General features: G+C 34.3%; 1 protein-coding gene across 1 annotated transcript; it reads left to right on the forward strand.

The window, feature by feature from the left end:
* The first annotated feature begins 894 nt into the window (after positions 1–894).
* Positions 895–20,287, forward strand: LOC138333554 (cytoplasmic tRNA 2-thiolation protein 1-like). Its single transcript, XM_069282011.1, has 15 exons — positions 895–1,025; positions 11,080–11,203; positions 11,793–11,911; positions 12,286–12,342; positions 12,814–12,871; positions 15,554–15,631; positions 15,777–15,818; positions 16,135–16,184; positions 16,492–16,556; positions 16,849–16,914; positions 17,153–17,211; positions 17,384–17,443; positions 17,748–17,835; positions 18,606–18,642; positions 20,107–20,287. The coding sequence occupies exons 1-15, from the start codon at positions 969–971 to the stop codon at positions 20,248–20,250; spliced, it is 1,104 nt and encodes a 367-aa protein (XP_069138112.1). The 5' UTR covers positions 895–968; the 3' UTR covers positions 20,251–20,287.
* Positions 20,288–20,853: the final 566 nt, after the last annotated feature.

The following is a 20,853-nucleotide window of genomic DNA, read 5'->3' on the forward strand; positions in this document are numbered from 1 at the left end:
TGTAAATCTTTACTAGGTTCATGGTAATTAAATTATTGGGCATTACTGTGTGAAATGATATAATTTGTCACTTTATTTTTACATTTAAATGGTAAATTGAGCACTTTTATTTTTTTTTTACTCTGAAATACAGTATTGAAAAATAAGAAAGAGCAACCTTTTCCCTATTGATATGCAAAATATTTACAAAAGATTAATAATACCAGAACTTTTTTCTATAAAGAGTTTAATTTGACAAATATGGCTGAAAACTTTTGTGCATTTTGTAGCTCAAAATTAAGGTGTACATGAAGCATATACATGTATATGTCGGTATTCTGAGAAAAAATACCAGTCTCATTAATCATAACTAGTATATTTTTAAAGAATATCACTGGAAAATTGATTCTGTAAACATCCATTCATATTAAACACCTCATTAAGAATTTAAGGCTTTAATTTCTCGAGTATAACTGTTATTGCCAAAACGGCAAGATTCCCAAAATAATCCAATATTTTGTCAACTAGGTGTCTTTGAGGGGCAATAGCTCAAAAACGAGCACACGGACACTTTGTTTTTTCTTCCATTTTCTTCTATCGAATGAACACCTAGCTATTTCTAAAAATCTACATGAGAAAAAAAGTTTAATAGTCTACCAGAAAAATTGGACTTCTCATAGGAATACATCCTTACGTTAATTTTTTTCTTGTTATGTTAAAATCTGTTCAACTTCAGTTCAGAACCCCTTTTTAAATTAAGCCATTGCATAAAAATCCCCTAAACGGATTGCCAGAGATTCCATTGCAACGCGAGGTTACAGATATGTACTAAATAAATCATACTGACCAACTAAATAAACGCATCGTCTATATCAAGTACACGACCACTGATTAGTCAACACATTTGGTTATGACCAATCGCGTGGCAGCTTGCAAACGAAGTTTGGTAAAAACATCGACATGTGCTTCCGGTTTAAAAAGCTGTCAACATGCCTGTGAAATGCAATATTTGTGGAGGTTCTGCGATATTGAAGAGGCCTAAAACGGTAAATTTCTTTTTATGACATTTATGCGATAAAAAATTTCGCACTACCATATTATATAGAAAAACTTTTCAACTCATTTTCATGATTTTACATGTGATAACTAAGTTCGACTGATTTCACAATATCTTACATGTCTTGCGTTTTCCTGTTTTCTCGGGTTTCAAAACGTATCATAATACATGTAGCGTCCTGTTAAACATTGTTTATACGATCGATATGTATGTACGATTTTATTCATCCTGTACATAAGACGGGAAACACTTTGTATTAGAAAAGGAAATAATCAACAAATAAACCAGTGACCACCAGACCACTGTAAAAAAAATATTTTGACTAACACTAACCACATGGTATCGTTTCTAATGATGAGATTTGTTTTTATATGACAGTATTACAGTCTTAAGCTAACTACAAAATAAATAAACATAGCTAATTAAATATAATTACATGTATTACATGTATATGACCTCATTTTTAGCTCACCTGGTCCGAAGGACCAAATTGAGCTTATGCCTTACCATGGCGTCCGTCGTCTGTCGTCCGTCCGTCCGTCCGTCCGTCAACAATCGACTTCTTCTCCATAACCGCTGGTCGGATTTCAACAAAATTTGACTGGTAGCATCCTTATGGGCTACTTGCTGAAAATTGTACAAATTATGGGGCTGACCCCCCAGGGGCCTGAGGGGCGGGGCCAAAAGGGGTCAATTTGGCTATTTCCATTAAAACGACTTCTTCTCTGAAACTAAGCATGGGATAGCGCCCAAAATGCAATGGTAGCATCCTTATAGGGTGGGGATTCAAAATTGTACAAATGATGGGGCTGACCCCCTGGGGGCCTGAGGGGCGGGGTCAAAAGGGGTAAATTTGGCTATTTCCATATAAACAACTTCTTTTCTGCAACTAAGCATGGGAGAGCACTCATAATGCAATGGTAGCATTCTTATAGGGTGCGGATTCAAAATTGTACAAATGATTGGACTGATCCCCCCGGGGGCTGAAGGGCGGGGTCGAAAGGGAGCAATTTTTGCTGTTATCATATAAACGACTTCTTCTCTGCAAATCAGCACGGAAGAGCACTCATAATGCAATAGTAGCATCCTTATAGGATGGGGATTTAAAATTGTACAAAATATAGGGCTGACTCCCTGGGGCCTTTGACGCGGGGCCAAAAAGGTCAATTAGGCTACTATTTTCATATAAATTACTTCCTCTCTGAACCTTTGTATTGGATATCATATTTGTATGGTATCAATAGCATCAATATATGGTTGTGTTTCAAAATTAAACAAATTTTGGAGTCAATTTTACTAATTTTTCTAATTGTAAGAGTCTTTGTGATAATTACAAAAAACAAAACAAAAAACCAGGTGAGCGATACAGGCCCTCTGGGCCTCTTGTTTCCTGTATGCAATAATCTACCGAAACCAGATTTAACCTGTAACAGGAGAGGAGAATATGAAGCAGCAAAACCGGGATTCAAACCCTGTACCCTCTGAACATGAGCCGAGCACTAGCCGAGTGCTGTACCAACTAAGCCTGTACCTGGTCATCGATGATCGACACAGTCCAACCCCGCTAAACTCCTCCCTCCTTTCTCAAAGTCTTCGCCCTCGAAGACATGCGAGACCCTTCCAAACACCACCACCGTGGGTTATTTAGTTGGGCGCTAATTCTGTAGCAGGAGAGGCGAAAAGTAGCGGATTCCAACCTGGGACCCTCTGAACAATATAGCTAGCTGAGTGCTCTACCGACTGAGCTACGTGGTCACCGATGATTGACCCAATCCCATCCATCCACAAACCTTCAAACAAGGTGTATTGTATAGATTGCCGATACTGCGATACAATATATTCTACTCAAATACCGTGTGGTATCAGTTAAATTGAATGTAAACTCCATTGACATGTGCTTATATTATGTGACTAGCTATATATTGTTGGCCCATCTGCAAGAGCATATATGATGCATCATCAATTGTTGGCCCATTGAGAAGAAAATAGCAGTGTAAACCAAGGATTTATAAGTGAGAAGGATTTGTCACAGTCTCTTTACACTAATAAACACCATGCATGACGTCTATGAACCGAGAATAAAAACCATTTTATTCAACAAATACTTCTCTTATTGAATCAAAAGAAACACCAATGTAAAGGTTAATAAATTTCACGACGTCTAGTCCTTGGTTAAAAGACAGAAGATTTAGAAGAAATGTCTTCAATTTTCATTAAAAAAATATGATAGCTCATGAAATGACAGCCCGCTTCAGAAAGTAAGACGGTAAGCCTAGCACCTGCAAGCTGTGTACATCAAAGGTTGCGCCGGTGTATATCAAAGGAAAATCAGTCGTCACCCAACATCACATTTAGATGGGTGAACACATGGCATCAATATTTGAATGGGCGATTTTTATGTCACCAAAATAATTGCCAAAGTCATAATTTTATCGCAAAATGCGACAATCACAAAAGCAGTGGTCCAAAAACCCAAATGACAAATCCTTCTCACTTATAAATCCATGATGTAAACAAATAATGGGTCCATGACTCCTAGCATGTATGCCAAAATAGCCTCAGAATTAAAAATTATTGCAACATTCTATACATGTAATTAAAACAATTATTGACTAAATTTTCAGTAATACAACAGTTGTTTACCCAGTCAAAGGCATTTGATTTATAGGACAGTTTTGAAAAAAGAAACTCTATAATATCTCTTTGTATTAGGACTCATTCAATTTTGAAAATTACTATTCTGGACTCACCGTGAAAATCTTATATACTGAGGGTTATTTCTGAAAGATATTTTAACAAGGTAAATATAAATGTACTTGTACATATATTTATGAAACTGAGAAAATTTCAATTTTGTCATTGCAATTTTAAGTCTAAATTCCCTAAATACAGATCACTTTGATTCTCTTCTATATTTCTGACATCCCGATAGCTACTGGTCTAAATATTAAATTCCAATATCCATCTTTTTGAATGATGACACTATTGCTAATCTAACTAATATTCCATAACATGTACTCTTTCTGAGTTATTTATATGGGACCAATCCCCATGTGATGACTTTAATTATGATTTCAGCTACTGAATGGTATCTAATAAAATGATAAATAATGACATATATGCAAGTTAATTTCCCAGAATCCTTTAAGAGGATGAAGTGAAAACTATTTTTGTCATACATGACAGAATGATAATTGAGATATCGTATTCAACCCAATAAGCTCCTAATTAAAGCACTTAAAGTTGTATTTCTTGTAATTTTCACCATCACAAACACACATAAAACATCCAATGTGTGAATATGGATACTTATATATGATGGTTCAGATCCATGAAAGTACCGATATACTATTGACATGGCGGTAAATGTTGCATGAAATACATGTATAACACGTGCAACGCCATCTTTCAAACTTTAGGGTAATATCAGAATACCGAGTTGTATTACATGACTGACATCGGCGATACCCATAATGATCGGAACCTCCCGAGCCGTATACCTGTACACATCGGAACAGTTCTGATACCTCCGTGCTATTTTAAATGTGTACACATTAAAAATCAATATTTTAATTTAATTGTTTGATAACTTTGCGAATACAAACTTAATAAAAGTCTGTAAATATTGAAAGTTTAAAACTTAGGGAAGCAGAGAAAAATATGTAGAACATTCAATTTTCTATGCCAAAAATACTACAAGTCACAGATCATAAAACTTTAACACTGAACATTGAAAAAACAAAGAGGCACTTATTAAGAGACATAGGACCAAATTATAATCATCTAAGCAGGTTATGTCAAGATCCAAATGCTGTACTAAACATCAATCTCAAGAAAATAAATCATTGAAAAATCTTTGTTTTCAGCAAAGACATTTAAGTTTTTAATGCTAAAATAGAACAAATACTTAACTACGTCACTGTGACCAACTTCTTTAATTTTTCATCATTTTTTTAACTGAACTTCACAAACCCAATATTTACATCCAAAAACTGCAAAAAACTATTATCTTGATCTATTCTAATATGTAATTAATTAGGACTTAAACAAAGAAAATGTGAATTTTTACCCTTTGACCTTTGACCTCTGAAATTACCATGAGCCCAGAAAAAATAGGATATTCTGATTAGCATACAGTATGCAGCTGACCCTAAGATATCTTCATGTAAAATATTTTGCTTATCACTGAGTGGCCATAAAACAGCCCAAAGATATACACCTCTGTTCACAAAATTATCACATAGATAAAGCGATTGATCAATTTGCAATAGATATCAAATAGAGAAACCTACACAGTGTTCCTAATTTCAGTCTGCATTTCATTCGAGGTAACTGAAAATATGGCCTCAAAAATGGGGAGGGGTGCTTATAGGGGCAGGGACGCTTATTGGGTTGGATATGGTAGTATAATATGTATACAAATTGTTGTTGCTTCTTCCTTCTGTATGTGCAAAATAATGGGTATTTAATCTTTAATCTCCGAGATAACTACATGTACATTAAAATGGTTTCAAATGCTACAAGAAAGGATGAAGGGAAAGAAAAAATGAAAAATGAAAGACAGAGATATTGCCTACATGTATTTGCCATGTTTGAAAAAAATAAGATAAGACTTCAACACTGTTTTTTTTTTTTTTTTTTTTTTTCTCCAATGATAATGCCAGGGAATTTATGATTTCTGTCACTTTCAAAACTCATCTACTTTATAAGAACAAATGTTAGCATGCTGATGTGAAAGGCTTATACATGTACATTTGTTGTCCCCATTTTCCCAATTTCAAACTGTTAAGGATGAGAATACAAATGTTTTGGTCAGAAAAAGTCTTCTTGATTAATGTTTATTGCCCTGCTAAATGGAGGGAGATGAACTGTATACTATGTTTAACAGTACTGTTTTAGTGGTTCTTTTCCTATTTTTTAGCCCAAGTTACAGAAGATGTACTGCTATAACTTGTTGATTAGTCAAATCACAATCACAATTTGATAAATTTGATGAAGAAAATTAGAGTCAAATATTCAAAGGTATTTTGTACATGAAGGTGACCAAGTTGACCTTTATATATATATATATATATATAGTTACTAGAACTTATAGCATTAGTCAACCCACAATGACATAGGCTCAACATTTTATCAATTGGTCTAAATAAATATAAATTATATATTATATAAAATATTTTCAAGATTTCAGATTGACATTAAATTCATTTTGAGTTCACACCTCTGACATTTTGACATATCACGCATGGTTCCAAACAGTACAGTTGTGTTTTGAAGGAGTAACAGATGTATGAAGCCAGATACAGGATGTGTAATTAGAGAAGACACTTGAAAGTCACTCATTACCTGGCTACAGGGCTCTAGTTAGTGACCCTGCTGAGCCTTATACAGAAGGTCTTTAAGATGTATGGACAATGGCTTCCCTGGTTCTGTAACGTCTAGGTCAACACATGGACACAGGCAACACTACACTTAGTCAGTAAAATGGTGTGTCACCTCACACTTACACAGGATGTGATCAAAGGACATATTATTCAAATTTAGACAAATACTATCAGAAATTAGTTACATCTGTATTGTTAACAAAAATATAGCAGAAAAGATCATAATAAGTTATCGCATTATTGGTATATTTCAATACATGTGTATAGAAGAACAAGGGAAAATACACCTACATGTTCAGTGCACTAACCAGGAATTTGAATTAGACCAGGGTCTCCACCAAGATACTACTAAACTTAAAGCTCTATACCTACTGAAAAAAATAAGCAATGCTCCGTCAGTTAAGTGACAGAGTCACACTGACCCACTGCATTTTCACAACACCATCTATACGTTTCTTGCAGTTTCTTAAATCTCAACCTGAGATTTTTTTATCACCTAGCTTACATGGGTTATTTTGTTTGGCACCAATGTAGAAGAACTGTGAAAATAAACATTCCTGTCAAGTGCCCTGACCAGGAATAAACCAGGATCTCTGATTAGAAAAACCAACGACTGTAAGGACAAAGGATCAGCCAAAGAAGTATACTCCATTTGAATTAAGTGACAAGAGACTGTATGTAACACATACCTACAAGCTTTAGCCACATAAATCGCTCCGTTTACTAGTATAGCAGAACTAACTGGGCTGAATAGCTGAATTGTTAGAGTACACAGCTCGTGTTTGGAGGTCCTGGGTTTGAACCTGGTCTGGTCCCTTCATTTTCACCTCTTCTGTTACATATGTATACAACTGATGACAACAGGGGGACACCTAGCTTCAAAGCAAACCCTGGACTAACTATAATATTAATGTTGATTGTAATCATAACCTTGATGCTATGGTCAGTTTAGCATTTAGGTTACAGTGTTCATTTATTTCTGTCATCAGATATAGTCTAGCACACTGGTAATGCATCACTGTATCAGTTGGCTTCTCATTTCACCTGATGTAGCACAATGCACTAGCTGCTATATAATACATGTATTCTGCAGTCTGGCTACTCTATTCCTATTCCTTTCTAATAGGTGGTGTTCATCATTGTAAAATAGCTGAAGTTTTTGAAATATGATCTACTCTTTCCTCATTACCCCTCTTGGAGGTTGGTGCCATCAATACTACATATAAAATGTATATATTTTCCTGAAGGCAGTTTGGGGTGATCTTCCCTCCCAATACACACTACAGAACAAGGTATTGTGTTCCTGGTACATGAGTTAATATTGGCTGTTAAGTCTTGAAATCTTTAACTTCTAGATAGATATATCAGCTGTTTACTTATTACTGTTTTGTTTCAAAATATTAATCCATTTTGTTAAAAATTTATAATTAAATCCATTTCTTGTGAAAAGTCTCCTAAAATCTAGATCTACTAGGCTACAACTTTAAAAGAAGCTTTTTGTCCTGCAACAGTAGCAAGCTAACTAGACGGAAAGACCTGACCACAAAATGTTGTAAGAAGCTTGCTACTTTCCACTAGTGATGTTCCTCATGTGTAATCAATGATCACCAGACACTGATTTTATGCACCTGATTTAATTCCTTTGTACCTATCATTTACACGGACATTGTAAGGTGTCACAACCAGGTCCAACACCTGCCTATTAACACCTCTTGATAGTCTTCGGCCTTCTCAGTCTTAATTAAGCCCACCAGCTCCAATTTCACCTCGGGGCTTAGCATCGTGTTATTCAACCCGGAGCAATCATAGACTCCGCTAAATGGACAAACAAGATGGAGCCACAGGTCTTGCCGTTCTTTGATGTATCATGACAACCAGCGAAGGAGGTACTTCAGTGTTCGCTCCATACAGAGGTAGTTGGTCCTGACTCCCCACTGAGTAAATTGTCACCTCAATCTCACCGTCTAACCAATACAGATCAAATATTGAGCTCACCTACAGAAAGCTGGACCCCCAACTTCGTTTCAACAGATTTGTATCCTGATTTTTTAACCCGACACTCTCCTGGTTGTCGGGGGTAACTGCCAATCACACCTGAGCCGATGATTATTAGGTATAGGAGCTCCAGACAGGATCTATCATCAACCCTGGGACCCTGATCGAAATACAGTTAGTTTTATTCAGCTTTGATGTACTGTTTTTTGCAGACGGCTTTTTATTTCATTTCAAACTGATACAGTATCCAAACCCTTGTTAAAGTGCATAAAGAATCATTTTCATGAAAATTTTGTAAGCTGTGATTATGTTAGTATAATGATTCAATAGAAATCTTGTACAAGAGTGAACTTTATAAGAAAGGCAAACCTAATTACCTTAAACACAATGCACATGAAGACTCCAATCGGGGAGGTATAAATTAACAACATCACTAATGGCTGCAACACTTTTTTTTTGCTTTGTGATTATGTAAATACTGTACAGTGTAACCTTGATTTGATTTCAATATACTCAACAACAAAAAAACATTTAAAAAATGTAGTTCTTTAGTCATATTTTTTCTCAGATCAATGTAAAACTCAATTGTTAGTAGTGCATCAGTCCATAGGGATCTTGAAGTCATGTTTTAAGCTAATGAAATATTATATGTACTTAGTGTTCACTAAAAACGAATCATGACCCTAGCTGTTAATAGGACGTTCAACTAATAAAACCATAAAAAACAAAAACAAAAAATAACAAACAGTTACTCATTTACCAATGAGAGCTCCAGGATTCTGATATTAGACCTGTTACATGTATCTTGTTAATCATATTTGTATATGGTAAATAGTACCACTAGGTTTTTATCAATTAATATGCCATGGTAGCTATACAATGTATAGTATCAAAATGGATTTCAGTAAAATTGTTTGGTAGTCAGCATCAGTTATTATAATTGTGGAAAGTTATGGGGTACATGTAAATTGGCTATCTTTGTTGCCAAGACAGAGGCCTTCAAAGTTTATTAAAATAAATAAACTTGATATACAAATTACACATGGTGCATCAAGTATACATACAGGATATTATCAGACATGAAGAGAAAATGGAAAGGCCTGGCTGATTTCGTTGATTGTGTTAGCTGAGTAAACAGATTGGTGTGATAAAGAGTAAAGATAAGATGAAGATTGATCTTTCTGATAGGGCATTATGGTGACATGTGGCTTCCTGTGGTCAGTGTGTGTCCAGTGGTCACTCACTGACCACTGGTATAAAGAGTGTGACCTATGATCTTGCCAAGTCAAGCCCAGAAATGTGTAACAGTCTTTGACCTGCAAGTTTTCCTAAACAGAAATTAAACTTGATATGTTTCCATCTGTGATAATATGTTGGTCTGTGAATCACAAATTATCTAATTGACATGGAATGGCTGCCACTTGATGAGATTAGGTTGACAATAGGGCACGAGTGATCAAACTGTCGGTCACTGTCACGCTGGACAATGCTCTCACACCTTGGCAGGGTAATGAAGCAAAAAATGGAAGGAAAATTAGTGACAATTGATAATAAGGTTCTGTGTGTACAGTGTATGTATCCCGCCGTTCTGTTCCTCATCCACTGACCATACAACTTGACCAACTGACCACTTGTCACACTAAAGGCATTGTCCACTCTGGTCGTAATGGACTGTTTACCATAACATTAAAAGCAGAGAAAGTTTCCTCAGAGATAACTTTTACATCACTGTGTTGGTTTCAAGTACAGGTAGCCATTTTGTGTGTTAATAGCGATTCCGTTGACATGTTAAATCATTCCTTTTTAAGACATTTGGTTGAATAGGCCAGTGTGGGGAGGTTTTCTGTAAATGCCCCGTCAGCTATCAGTGATCAATGACTTGAGATTCTCTTAAGACATCTGCCACTCCCATCACTTTGCACCACAGTACAATTTACAGTAAGACTTTCTGTGACTTTGTACCTAACAGCATTGAGCTGTCATTCTGATGAAAATATTGCCTGTCAAAGGAAGGGAGGTAACTTGGAAAATTGATACTGAGAAATATCACTAAAGAATGTGAATTAAGGCATTACTCAGGTAATAGTAATAAGTAATGCAAAGAGTTACAAATGTACTATCTTTATCTATAGCTTTATCATCTTTAACAATATCAGAAGAAACAAATTTTAACGATGTAGCTTTTTCATTAAGTACTTGTTGAATTAACAATTTAAATTGTTAAGATGTAAAAGTACAGAAACAGAAACTTGTTACTTACATATATATATACCCCTATTTTGTATTTGGTGCCATAGATATATACTGATGTACAATGAACATGGAATAGCTTCATCATGGATCATTATAACTTTTAAAAAAAAGTTAAAATGTATCTTGAAAAACGTAATTTACCATAGAGGATTTTGTTTCTATATACAGTATATAATGTAGGTTTGATTCTGCTCAAATTCAAATATTTTGATATTGAAAACATCAAATTCAATGCATACACAAAGGTGTAATTGGGATTAATTTAGAGAAAAAACTCTTTTACCATATCTCAGATCTTTGTGATGAGATATAAAAAATTCTGTCTTTGTGTTGTCCATTGGCCATGAGTCTGTGTTTGTATGAATCCCAATTTTGTTGTACATTTACTGGTACTAAATTGTTCTGTTTCAGGGGGATGCCCTTTGTAAGGATTGTTTCTATTATGCCTTTGAAGAGGAGGTCCATAAGACGATCGTTGATGCCAAATTATTCACACCCGGAGAGACGGTGGCTATTGGGGCCTCCGGAGGAAAAGGTATAGAAAATAGGACTGTTTACATGTAGAGAAAACAGAGGAGTGTATATAAACATAGTTTGAGATTGATTTACTGAGGATGATGAATTAATTAATATTGTAAACAAGTAATTGGTCACTGTAAAATATAAATCAACTGATTTTCACAGTGATTTAATTTTGTGATTTAGACTTCTATATATGGTTCCATGCTATCTGTATTTTCCCATTTACCGTACATTATATATACTTTTATGATTTCATATTGCTTGTTAAATATGTGGATTTAAATCACACACAAAAATAATTTGGTTTACAGTAAACTCAATTTAATTTTGCTTTTACTAAAATATTGAAAATCAATTATACTGATAAAATTTAAGTATCAAAATTTCATCTATGACTTTCAAAGAAATGAAATAAAAACAATGACATATATAACAGGTAACGTGTTGTTTGATCAAGATGTTGATTGCACATTTGTATGTTCATGTACATTTAGAGTAAATAACACTGAGAGGTTCATATGACAGCCATTTCATACAGAGATAGTAAGACACGTACAATTCATGTTGTATTTTGATATTCCACATCCTATATATGTTTGAAGATTCCACTGTGTTGGCCTATGTGATGAAAGTGCTGAATGACCGGTACAGCTATGGCCTTGACCTTGTACTGTTGTCCGTGGATGAAGGGATCACAGGCTACAGAGACGACTCATTAGAGGTAGGTTACTGCTATAGTCAATAAAAGATGAAGGAATCACTTCTATAAATAAATTTTAAGAAAGACTAACCAAGATTTATTCTATTATTGTACACTTTTTGCATTCAGTACTAAGTTACCGTCAAACTGCTTTTATGATTTATAGGAAATTTATCATTACATATATAACTTGTGTAATTCAACTTTCTAATTATTCTAAGCAAGATATTTTAACCTACAGGTATACGGGTAAGAACTGTCATTTAAAAGAGTGATGGCGTCAATCAGACATCTTTTGTTGCATCTTTAGTTTAATTGATCTCTGAAACAGTATTATCTCCCTTTTACTAATGAGTTATCTCCCCTATATTGTAAATTACTCCTTTGTTTTACAGACTGTAAAAAGAAACCAAATGCAGTATGACCTCCCCCTGAAGATAGTGTCTTATGAGGTAGGTATCCAGGGGTTCATATGTATGAAAATAGTAATGAGCTTGCATTGTGTGGGATTAGTTTCTAAAGTTGACAAATAGTATAGTAGCTGGTTAAAACAACTACCTGGTATATCAGAGATCTTTCTGTCTGACTGTTTAAATATGGTATCAGAGTTACGGGACACCTACCTGGTATATAAGAGATATGTCTGTCTGAATGTATATTGTCTGTCTGAATGTATAAGTATGGTATCAGAGTTAAGGGAAACTTTATTATTGTTCAACACATCTCATAATCCACAAAATGGTTTAGTTAATATACTTAACACTACATGTACATCATCCATCAGATTCTGATCTATTTCTGTCCACATAGCATTTACAGGTGTAGTAACTTAACACCTTTCAAGCCTGATTTATTTAATTTATTCGAGAGTATTATATCTCATTTGTCTTTGATAAAATTTTGATATTTCTGATTTTACACAGGAACTCTATGGCTGGACTATGGATGCTATTGTAAAACAGATAGGCTTGAAGAACAACTGTAAGTTGAACTTTATTACTGTTGACTGGTTTGTATTATGACATCAGATATCCACCTGTCTAATTAGTGAATCTTTTCAAAATATCAGATATCCATCTGTCTAACCATTGAAATCTTCTCAAAACATCAGGTATCCACCTAACTAGTGAATCTTTTCAAAATATCAGATATCAATCTGTCTAACTAGTGAATCTTTTCAAAATATCAGATATCCTTCTGTCTAACCAGTGAAATCTTCTCAAAACAGATATCCACCTGTCTAACTAGTGAAATTTTCTCAAAACATCAGGTATCCACCTGTCTAACTAGTGAAATCTTCTCAAAACATCAGATATCCACCTGTCTAACTAGTGAAATCTTCTCAAAACATTAGATATCCACCTGTCTAACTAGTGAAATCTTCTCAAAACATCAGATATCCACCTATCTAACTAGCGAAATCTTCTCAAAACATCAGATATCCACCTGTCTAACGAGTGAAATCTTCTCAAAACATCAGATATCCACCTGTCTAACTAGTGAAATCTTCTCAAAACATCAGATATCCACCTATCTAACTAGCGAAATCTTCTCAAAACATCAGATATCCACCTGTCTAACGAGTGAAATCTTCTCAAAACATTAGATATCCACCTGTCTAACTAGTGAAATCTTCTCAAAACATCAGATATCCACCTATCTAATTAGCGAAATCTTCTCAAAACATCAGATATCCACCTGTCTAACTAGTGAAATCTTCTCAAAACATTAGATATCCACCTATCTAACTAGCGAAATCTTCTCAAAAAATCTGATATCCACCTATCGAATTAGTGAAATCTTCTCAAAACATCAGATATCCACCTGTCTAACTAGTGAAATCTTCTCAAAACATCAGATATCCACCTGTCTTACTAGCGAAATCTTCTCAAAACATAATATATCCACCTCACTAGTGAAATATTATCAAAAAATTAGATATCTACCTAACTAGTGAAATCTTCTCAAAACATTAGATATCCACCTGTCTAACGAGTGAAATCTTCTCAAAACATCAGATATCCACCTGTCTAACTAGCGAAATCTTCTCAAAACATCAGATATCCACCTGTCTAACTAGTGAAAAATCTTCTCAAAACATCAGATATCGACCTGTCTAACTAGTGAAATCTTCTCAAAACATTAGATATCCACCTATCGAATTAGTGAAATCTTCTCAAAACATCAGATATCCACCTGTCTAACTAGTGAAATCTTCTCAAAACATCAGATATCCACATGTCTAACTAGCGAAATCTTCTCAAAACATAAGATATCCATTGAACTGGTGAAATATTATCCAAAAATTAGATATCCACCTAATTAGTGAAATTTTCTCAAAACATTAGATATCCACCTGTCTAACGAGTGAAATCTTCTCAAAACATCAGATATTCACCTGTGTAAGTAGCGAAATCTTCTCAAAACATCAGATATCCACCTGTCTAACTAGTGAAAAATCTTCTCAAAACATCAGATATCCACCTGTCTAACTTGTGAAATCTTCTCAAAACATCAGATTTCCACCTAACTAGTGAAATCTTCTCAAAACATCAGATATCCACCTTTCTAACTAGCGAAATCTTCTCAAAACATCAGATATCCACCTAACTAGTGAAAACTTATCAAAACATCAGATATTCAACCAAATAGTGAAAATTTATCAAAACATCAGATTTCCACCTAACTAGTGAAATCTTCTCAAAACATCAGATATCCACCTGTCTAACGAGTGAAATCTTCTCAAAACATCAGATATCCACCTGTCTAACTATTGAAATCTTATCAAAACATCAGAGATCCACCTGTCTAACTAGTGAAATCTTATCAAAACATCGGATAGGAATTTTAAACTGGTATTATTCCTTTGATTGATAGATTTATAAATTGTACACTTAACTTTGATTGTGCTCAGTCCTCAAGTCATTTGAAAGGCATGACCAAAAAAATGGTCACAATAGCTATATTGATGAAAGTGACCTCTTTTCTGTACCATAGGTAACACCCAAAAAAGTTATATACCGGTATTCAAAATTTTACAAATTATCAGACTGACCATATATGTGGCTGAGGGTCATAACAAAAAGGGGTCAATTTATCTATATTGGCAGAATATAAAAGATCAAGACATCTTATCTGGAACAAAATGATACGTACATTTTATCATATTTGACTGACAGCATAGACACAAGTTAGGACTTTAAGGTTGTACGAATGGTCGGACTAATCTCTCGGAGACCTAAAGGGCAAGGTCAAATGGGTCAATATATTGATGAATGGACAACTTCTTTAAAACTAAGCATTGCTTTTAATATATTGCTGATATTTCTAAGACAGCTTCTACTAGTGTATCAGGGACTTGAAATTGTATAAATAGCATTTTGAGAAGTTAGGAAGCTGAGGAGTGGGACTAAAGTGGCCATTATAGATACTACTTGTCTTTGACTGGTAGAATTCCTGTAGGGATTTTAAGTACATGTCATTTTAGATTCTACTTGTCTTTGACTGGTAGAATTCCTGTAGGGATTCTAAGTACATAGGTAATGTCACCCTGACTACTTTTACAATAAAAGAGACTAAAAAATTGGTTTTATAAGAGTGTCATTTCTGAAACTTAGCAGAAAAATAATTACTTGTACATTGTACGTCTTACTTGTCTTCCAGGTACATTTTGTGGAGTGTTCCGTAGACAAGCTTTAGATAGGGGAGCTATGCTGATGAAAGTGAACAAGATTGTTACAGGTAAATAGCATCACTACTTAAACCTCAATTTCACCACCTGTATTTTAAGGGAGATAACTTTTGTTGATTAAGATTCTTTCTTTTTCTAATAATCTGATGTTTCTAGTAAATGTCATTTATAAGTATTTCTGAATTCTTTTTGCAGGACACAATGCAGATGACATTGCAGAAACCGTTATCATGAATGGTGAGACTATTTATTACCATATTTGTCTGTAATGAATATTTCTATGTTACAAAAATATTATTTTGTCCATTGAAACTTTGAAAAATAGAAGGTGAAATAGTGTATGATTTAAAAGGTATATATCTATCTATCTTATTTGTTTACCCGGTTCAGAGTACAGAGCAGAACTGTTAAACAGTATAAGCTTTGATCATTATTATGCTTTTCTGAGAAAAAAAATCTTTATCAAGTAACTTCTTCACTATTAAACTTTTAATGGGAGACATATCTACTGATGAAATATAAGCATCTTTAACCAAAGAATATAATTTTACAGTTTTAAGAGGTGATATTGGTCGACTTAGGAGGTGTACAGCTATCACTACAGTAAGTTATTGTCTGTCATTATCATAATGATAACCTATGTAAGTAATTTCTTAATACTCAGTGGTGTATAGGCCTGCATATCTAAAATCTATATTTCTGGTAGATTATTTCACCGATCAACCCAGACCATTCGTGATCGGACATCTTTCCTCTGAACAACATATATACTATTTACATGTACATTTGATGTAGCTACAGCTGTTTCCCAGTAGGTTAGGATGGATTGATTTCTTATGATTTTCAGTCATATGATAATCTCTTAAAGATAGAACATGGTATTAATTTATTTGTATATTTGTGTTGCCAGGGTGCTGAGGGTTCACTTCCCAGGTGTAAGCCTTTCAAATACACATACGAAAAGGAGATTGTCATGTAAGTCGCCTTTTGGAAAAACGTTGTAATAGAAGTCCTACTAGTCAATTAAAGTACTAATGGAAAAAAAGTCTCTCTAAAAACTAAAGGCAAATACCAATTCATTGATTGTGCTAAATTTGTATTTCATTTGGCTATGCCCAATTAGGATAAAGAATTGCATTTGTGTTCCAAATGACCAGATGTCAGATGACCAATTTGATTACATGTACATGTATTGACAAAAAGTTACATGCAAATTAAGTTAACTATTTACTGGTATTTATAATATGTTTTAATTCATCTGAGACAGGTATGCCTATTTTAAGAAGCTGGACTATTTCTCAACAGAATGTATTTATTCTCCAAATGCATACAGGTATGTATAATATAATGTATTCGTCAGTTACTCAGTAGGTGTGAATTAATTACTGAAATTATGAAAAGTATGCATGTTTTTTGGTAAACTACATAAAACAAAGATGCCAAAGCTTTATATATGCAGTTAGCTATGTATTTGTCTTATAACTGCCAATAGTCTTTATACATTCCACTTTTTATTGTTTCCAAAGTAACAGTTTATGAGGCATTCTAATTCTTTTTGTCTCCATTATCAGGGGATTTGCTCGAGCTTACATAAAAGACGTCGAGAAAATCAGACCAAGTGCTATAATAGGTAAGTTTTAAGTTTAAGATATTCTAAACATGTTCTAAATCTATTTACCTATAAAACATTCTTGAGCAAAGTAGATGATATATAGGATTTTTTTTAATTATTTCAAAATACTTAAAAATGTAACACATTACCAAAAAGGGTTTGATTTCTCATTTTTATCTTTTTATTGTAGATATAATTCATTCAGGAGAAAGTTTGTCGGTGAAGACCTCTGTGAAGATGCCGGTTCAGGGTAGGTAACTCTGAATATACATATTTGACACTGCAAGTCATTAACATTTATACATTGTGATAAAAAACATGTTCTGTTTCACTCAATTCTGTTTATAAAATTAATGAATGTGTTAGGCAATTCAACTGGATAAAAAGTATGACTAAGAGCAATTCACTTATTAGTAAAGACAATAATGGCAATTCATGATATTTGAAGTTTGATAAATTAACAAATCACAATTATTTGTTGATTGCTTCATAATGCATTCCCAATATTTTATAACAATAGACTTATCAAAAACACTTGTATTGTTTTGTTTTAGGGAACTGTGAGCGATGTGGCTACATCTCCAGTAATCCTATCTGTAAGGCCTGTGTATTGTTAGAGGGACTAAACAGAGGTCTACCCAGGTAAATACTTGTACCATAATGTCATATGTATCTCATCATCAAATAATTTAAATTAAAGGTGATATACTATATATAAGTAAACATTAGTAGGTTATCTGCTCAGTGTAATGAAACAATAGAACATTATACATGTACATATATATCAACTATTTACTTTGATGAAGCATTACACAAATAACATTTAACAATTAAAGAATTGTTAGATTGCATCTATTGGAAATATAAATGCAATCTGGATGGCAGATAAATATTCATAGCGCCCGTTAGGGCGCTATGAATATTTATCTGCCATCTAGATTGCATTTATATCTCCAATAAATGCAAACTAACATTCCCTTGATTGTTATATTTACATTTTACTTTCTAGTTCAAAGTAAAACATAATTTAGATGCGAGTGAACATTTGAATTTCCTGCTTCAGCCATTTAACCTCAACAGCCAAGTTCAATGCGATAAAAAAAGTCCCTATAAGAAAATGAAAAGATAACAAAATTTCAATGTTTTCAATAGCTTTTCAGTTTACTTTCAATTATTCAGACATTTAAAAACATTTTTTCATAAGTTTCATAACCAAAATGGTGTCGGTAAACAAAGACTCACATTCATTTATGTAGATATTACTACACCAAGTCTAAGGCTGCATTTATTGGGTCATAATGCAGATCACCATTATCATTAGAGTAATGGGAGTCCCAGTGGCAAAATGTAAATATATCAAGATAAAGTATATTTCTGTACTTGGACTCTCACAACAATGCATTTTTTTACAGACTTGGAATAGGAAAAACCCATAAAGAAAGAAGGAAGGTTTGTAGAATTATTATATAGGATTGTCAATGTGGAAATATTTGCTTTTTTTAGCCCACCATCATCAGATGGTGGGCTATTTAATTCGCTTTTCGTCCGTGGTCCGTCCTTCCGTCCATTAACATTTCTTGTTATCACTATTTCTCAGAAAGTGCTGAAGGGTTCTTTCTCAAATTTCATGTAGGTTTCCCTAGGGCCCTAGCTGTGCATATTGCATTTTGATACCAATTGGTCAACAGGCAGCCATCTTGGATTTTGATAGTTAAGGTTTGTTACTGCTATTTCTCAGAAAGTACTGAAGTGTAGCGGGATTGGACTGGGTCGATCATCGGTGACCAGGTAGCTCAGTCGGTAGAGCACTCGGCTAGTATTCTGAGGGTCTTGGGTTCAAACCCCGGTCTGGCCGCTACATTTTCTCCTCTCCTGTTACAGAAGGAATCCTTCTCAAATTTCACATGTAGGTTCCCCTAGGTTCCACTAGTTGTGCATATTGCATTTTGAGACAGATCGGTCAACAAGATGGCTGACAGGCTGCCATCTTGGATTTTGACAAATGAATCTTGTTATCGCTATTTCTCAGAAAGCTTTGTAGGGATCCTTCTCAAATTTAACATGTATGTTCCCCTAGGGTCCTTGTAGTGCATATTGTATTTTGGGACCAATCGGTCAACAAGATGGCTGACAGGCCACCATCTTGGATTTTGACAGTTTGAGTTTGTTACCGCCATTTCTCAGGAAGTACTGAAGGGATCTGTCTCAAATTTCATGTGCAGGTTTTTCTAGGGATCTAGTTGTGCATATTGCATTTTCAGACAGATCTGTGAACAAGATGGCAGACAGGCCTCCATCTTGGATTTTGATAGTTGAAGCTTGTTACCGCTATTTCTCAGAAAGTACTGAAGAAATCTGTCTCAAATGTATGTGTAGGTTCCCCTAGGGCCCTGGTTGTGCTTATTGCATTTTGAGACTGATCAATTAACAAGATAGCCGACAGGCCACCATCTTGGATTTTAATAATTGAAGTTTGTTACCACTATTTCTCAGAAAATGCTGAAGATCTTTCTCAAATTTTTATAGGTAGTAATAGGTAGTAAAAGTTTGAAAAGCAGAGAAAAGATCCCTCTTTCCATTGTCAGATGTAGATCATTCTTTGGTGGGCGCCAAGATCCCTCTGGGATCTCTTGTTTTCTTAAGGGTTACTAGAAATATTTCAGAAATAAACCAATGTACAGTAAAACATGTTATAATGAACATGCTTACAACAAATTCATGGTTATCACAAAGTTAATTCCCCATCAAGGTTCCTACAAGATATCTGTTTTGTGTGTACAACAAAGTGATTTTGATTGTCCCAAAGGTTCATTTTAACTGTTTTAGACTAGAAACACTCACATACGTCATATATACACTGGTCGAGTCCTGTTCTAGTATCTATGGATACAATGTATTTTATTGTTGTAACAGATTGAGGAATTAAGCAAGAAAGATAACTCCACTCAGCCAGACCACACAGAAGCTGCACAGGGACCAGCTACCACAACATCTATTCAGGCCCCTGTGTCTGAAATGAAGTCTCTTTCACTGGATAGAAGGAAACTAGATTTCTGATCCATTTTACCCAACATTAAATTATTACCTGTTGAAACTGTTTTGGTTGTTTTTATTCAAACTTTACTGACAATTTTATAATGATTCTCGTTCTTTTCTTTATTTATTGAAAATTTAAAAAAATGGTGGATGTGTAGCAATTTTAACAAGAGGCCCAAGAGGCCTTGATGGTCACCTGAGTGCTGCTACAGAAATAGCATTTCAAAGTTGGTTCAAATCTGTAAAAAGTATTTACGAATCGGAATAAACTTTAAAGTTGAACCTTCGTATTCAAATTCCAATTTGCTTTGCCAGCGTTAAACAACAAAACCAAACTAGAAGTCAGTCAGTGTCAGTGATTTTATTAATTTCACTTTTTAATCTATGAAGATTATTTGGTTCCATCAAACCTGTGAAATCAGAAGCAGATTTTTTGAAATTTTAGCCATTTTGACCCCACCCTCTGGTCCCTTGGGGTCAGCCAGGACCAAAATGGATATGGTGTTAAAATACTATTTCAGGCTAATAATTCTAAACCAGTTTGACTCATTTCCTATTAAAACTAAGCAAATAAATGTTCATAAATGTGTTTTTCCTATATAAACTATAGTAAATTTGACCCCC

Source organism: Argopecten irradians, chromosome 1 (genome assembly GCF_041381155.1).
Source record: "Argopecten irradians isolate NY chromosome 1, Ai_NY, whole genome shotgun sequence".
In the NCBI taxonomy this organism is placed as follows: domain Eukaryota; kingdom Metazoa; phylum Mollusca; class Bivalvia; order Pectinida; family Pectinidae; genus Argopecten; species Argopecten irradians.

Bases quoted from the DNA above. Each gene is read 5' to 3' on its own strand.
- LOC138333554 (XM_069282011.1), top strand. From the start codon at position 969: ATGCCTGTGAAATGCAATATTTGTGGAGGTTCTGCGATATTGAAGAGG. The intron at 16,915-17,152 runs GTATGTATAATA...CTCCATTATCAG, and splicing joins TATTCTCCAAATGCATACAG to GGGATTTGCTCGAGCTTACA. The intron at 17,212-17,383 runs GTAAGTTTTAAG...TTTTTATTGTAG, and splicing joins CAGACCAAGTGCTATAATAG to ATATAATTCATTCAGGAGAA.